General features: G+C 36.6%; 1 protein-coding gene across 1 annotated transcript; it reads left to right on the top strand.

Moving 5' to 3' along the window:
• Positions 1 to 962: 962 nt before the first annotated feature.
• Positions 963 to 1,733, top strand: LOC117118790 (uncharacterized protein K02A2.6-like). The gene has a single exon (XM_033263489.1). The coding sequence runs from the start codon at positions 963 to 965 to the stop codon at positions 1,731 to 1,733; it is 771 nt and encodes a 256-aa protein (XP_033119380.1).
• The last annotated feature ends 2,521 nt before the right edge of the window (positions 1,734 to 4,254 follow it).

Here is a 4,254-nt window from a genome sequence, read left to right as displayed (position 1 = left end):
ATTTTACTGTAATTTAATTAGTTTAATATGCTTTTTTGTTTTGTCTTACTATGTATATTGAGGGTCCCTAATGATCAGCTTCGGCTGGATGGACCACCCTCATTAAAGATTGTTGAAATAAATAAAATAAATAAAAAATTCATTCCACACTTGTCCGAGCTCACAGCAAATTTGCGTGAACTACTGAAAGAGGACGTAGAATATGTGTGGTCACAATCACATGAGAAGAGTTTCAGAGACCTAAAAAGTTTGGTGTGTAAGAAAACAAGTCTAAACTACTACAACCAACGAAAGGCTGTAACTCTGCAAGTGGACGCATCTATAAAAGGACTTGGAGCCGCACTAATACAGGAAGGTCGACAAATAGCATTCGCCTCGAAAGCATTAACGCTTGCTGAGTCTCGGTATGCAAACATAGAAAGGGAGCTGTTGGCAGTGGTATATGGGTGTGGAAAATTTTACACATACTTGTATGGAAGGAAATTTACAATCGAAAGTGATCATCGTCCACTGGAACAAATCCACAAGAAAAACCTACACAAAGCACCAGCAAGACTCCAACGACTACTGCTGAGACTCCAAACCTACGACTTTGAGCTAAAATATAAGCCAGGTAAACAAATGGTACTCGCTAATGGCCTATCTCGAATAACCAAAATGGAGGATAATCAACTTGATGACATGGAAATAAAGATTCATCTTTTGATTAATATCAAGCCAATCAAACTAAACCAAATACGTGAGGAAACAGTTAAAGATGAAGAATTGGTAATGCTTTCCCAACAAGTAATAAATGGTTGGCCTAAGAAGATAAAACAACTCCAGATACAACTCCGTCCATATTAGTCGATTAAGCAAGATATTGGAGTAGAAGATGGTGTACTGTTAGCAGGATCACGAATAATTATACCAAAGTCCATGCAGAGTGAGTTGCTCAGAATTATTCATCAGAGTCACCAAGCATGGAAAAATGTAAAACTAGATCAAAATCAGCGGTATACTGGATTGGAATGTACAAAGACATCGAAAAGACTGTCAGCATGTCAAACATGCCAGAAATACCAGAAATCCCAGCAGAAAGAAAAGATAATCCCAACACAGATGCCACCCCGACCTTGGCACACTGTAGGAGCAGATTTTTCACATACAATCAGCAATGGTACTTGATCGTAGCCGACTACTATTCAAAGTTTCCATTCATAAGAAAGCTGAAAGATCTGAGATCTGCTACAATCACTGCAATTACAAAATTACTATTTGCAGAGCAGGGAATACCTGAAAATTTCATATGCGACAATGGATCTCAAATCACTTCAAATGAATTTAGACGTTTTGCAGATGAATATGGATTTGAAATTGTAACATCGTCACCACATTACCCGAGAGGACATGGATTCATCGAGAGACATGTTCAGGCGATAAAGAAAACCCTTATAAAATGTAAAGAAACTGGTGATGATCCAAACTTACCCCTTCTAGCAATCAGAACAACACCAATCAAAGATAACTCAAAGTCACCTGCTGAGTTATTAAATGGAAGGAAGTATAAGACAACCTTACCAAGCAAAATACATGCTTCACCAGACCATGAAGAATCTCAACAAACATGGAATAGAAATATGGAGAGAGTGAACAAGTATTACAAGAAACATGCAAACTACCAGAACTCCTATGAAGGCAGAATATTCATGTTCAAGTTCCTTTGCGCAAGACATGGAACCAAGGACGAGTAATCAGCACAGCTGATACACCCAGATCGTACATTATTGAAACCCCAGATGGTCGTCAACTAAGAAGAAACAGAATTCACATTCGACCTACACAAAATATTAGAATTCAAAACCAAACACCATGTGCGACAAATATGAGACCATCAATACAACCCAGAAGGATAGAAACTGAACGTAATCAAACCACACCACCAATGGCAACGATTAGAACTGACACATCGGAAAGCCATGGAAACACAGGAACAACAACAACGCATAAACAGAGGATCAGCCCAGCACAAAACAAAAGTCAATCAACCAAATCTACAAGGACAAGACACAACATTAAGCCACCCTCCAGATACAGATGAATAGCAAGCTATATATATATATAAATGAACAATGAATGTAATTCCTGATTTTAATTAAATTGAGCGATTGATAAGCGATGGACACTGAAATTGTTGTTAAATTGAATCAGATTGATAAATGAACATTCTGATATTGATTTTAAAATATGAACACTGACTAATTCATTGGAAATGGTTAATGAATGTTATGAACATGTGATTACTAATGAACATTGTGTTTTACTAGTGTTTTGAAGTTAAAGTTTAAATAAATAAATACATAAAATAGAGAAAAGAGAGAAATGATTATAGGTAGAAAAAATTGTATTTTGAAAAAAAACCAATAATAATGACCACGAAACAAATGTATGCTGAATTGATAATTTAATACCAGTTAATCACATAGACAGCAAATACAAACTATAGTTGAAATTAGATTTAACGTTGATTTAAAGTTAATGTTTTATAAAGTTAAAAGAGTACAGTACTGCAATACCATAATTGTCAGTTTAATCACCTTAAAACCTGCAGTACTGTATAGAGAAATATAAAAGCTTTTTAATTTAGAAAGAGGGATGTTGCATAGTTACGCATCACGCACACGATCATTATAATTATATGCACCGCCACACAGTGATATGAGCAGACAGGACGCTACACTCTAGACATGAATAAAGTACGGTACTCGCGCGAATAAGCGCCCGGGCGCTTAAAATATTTGTTGCACCTTCTACGGGGCGCGTATTTAAACGGGGCGCTTATGAAAACTGAGTGGAAGTTATAGAAATAGATGAAAATCGAGGGGTTCTTATGGGAAATTATTTTAATAATTAAAAATTCAAGAGGCACTTTTTAAATGAAAAAAAAAAGATTATATATGGACATTACGAATGGTGGTTAGAAAAGATAATCGTCCAGAGAACATGGCTCATAACAAGAATGCGTGAATATTTACATATCAGCAAAATAGCAGATGCAATTATTGGTGGGTAGTGGTTAGCTTGTTGGCCATCGGCCGATTGAGATTAGCAGGATGGCAGGATCATTGTATTTTTCTTGAAAACTCAGATGAGAATGTGCTTATAAGCAGGGTTGCCATTTGGCCTTTTTGACGGCCAGATTCCTCAAATCTGGCCTTATAACAATTTGCCTGGCCGTAACGTTTGAAAAGTCACGGCCAAACTATATTTGGCCGAATTTGGCCGAATTTTTGAATTTACATTTTTTTTTCATTACAGGCCTAATATAACAGACTTGTTTTGGATATGTTGTTTTTGTTAGCTTAAATTCTATATTTGATTCTAATCACAGTGGCGGATCCAGAGGGTTAGGGAGGGGGGTTCGTCCCCCCCCCCCCCCCGTGAAGAAACGTAACAAAACACTATGGGGCCTGGCTTACAAAATTCATGCTAACTAGACGCGGATCCAGACATTCGCCCACTTCGCCCAAGCGAAGGTCAGGGTGAGAATTCAAAATAAAATGTTGACCATTTTTTCCAACAATCATACTTACTTTCCTTGACACTTATTTTGAACACTACCATTAGAAAAATGTTTAAAAATCCACACTATCCTATACCTTACACTTTTAAACTGATTGTACTGTAGGCCCTACCAGAGGGAGAGGTACATTCCCAATACATTATGATCTTCCACTTCCATAGCACATGATAGAGTGCATAGCAAACGTTATGTAACCACTAATAATACTCAGGTCCAGTGGCGTAGGTATGGGCAGTGCAGTCAGTGCAGAGCACTGGGGCCAGGGGCTATTGGGGGCTCATTCAATAGGTATAATGATCTAAAAATTTAACTTTAAAAAATCCTATTCAAACTTTAAAAGGACCCTTTAATAATATTAGGTTTTAGAGGCTATAGTTATTGATTATATTCATTACAATTTACCTATTAGGCCTACCTATTTCCCAAACGCTGCAAGTAAAAAAAAACAACAATACAAGCCCTTACGTATACGATGGACTAATATACCTTTTGAAAGCACATTTCTAAAGCAATACAATATCGTCACGCACATTTTGTGTTTGTGGTACAGTATTTTAAAGTTGGTTTTTAAACACTTCAGATCATCATAACTTCATGAATACATTTTAGATTCACTTCACTGCAAGTAGGTCGATGACTGTTCTATTATTGAATGGTAATTGTTATTATCGTGATGGAATATACAATACCTG

The sequence above is a fragment of the Anneissia japonica genome, unplaced genomic scaffold (assembly GCF_011630105.1).
Source record: "Anneissia japonica isolate Jap-2015-1 unplaced genomic scaffold, ASM1163010v1 scaffold410_len604442_cov124, whole genome shotgun sequence".
Lineage (NCBI taxonomy): Eukaryota > Metazoa > Echinodermata > Crinoidea > Comatulida > Comatulidae > Anneissia > Anneissia japonica.
This window is presented reverse-complemented; position numbering and strand designations above follow the sequence as displayed.

Bases quoted from the DNA above. Each gene is read 5' to 3' on its own strand.
- LOC117118790 (XM_033263489.1), top strand. From the start codon at position 963: ATGGAAAAATGTAAAACTAGATCAAAATCAGCGGTATACTGGATTGGA.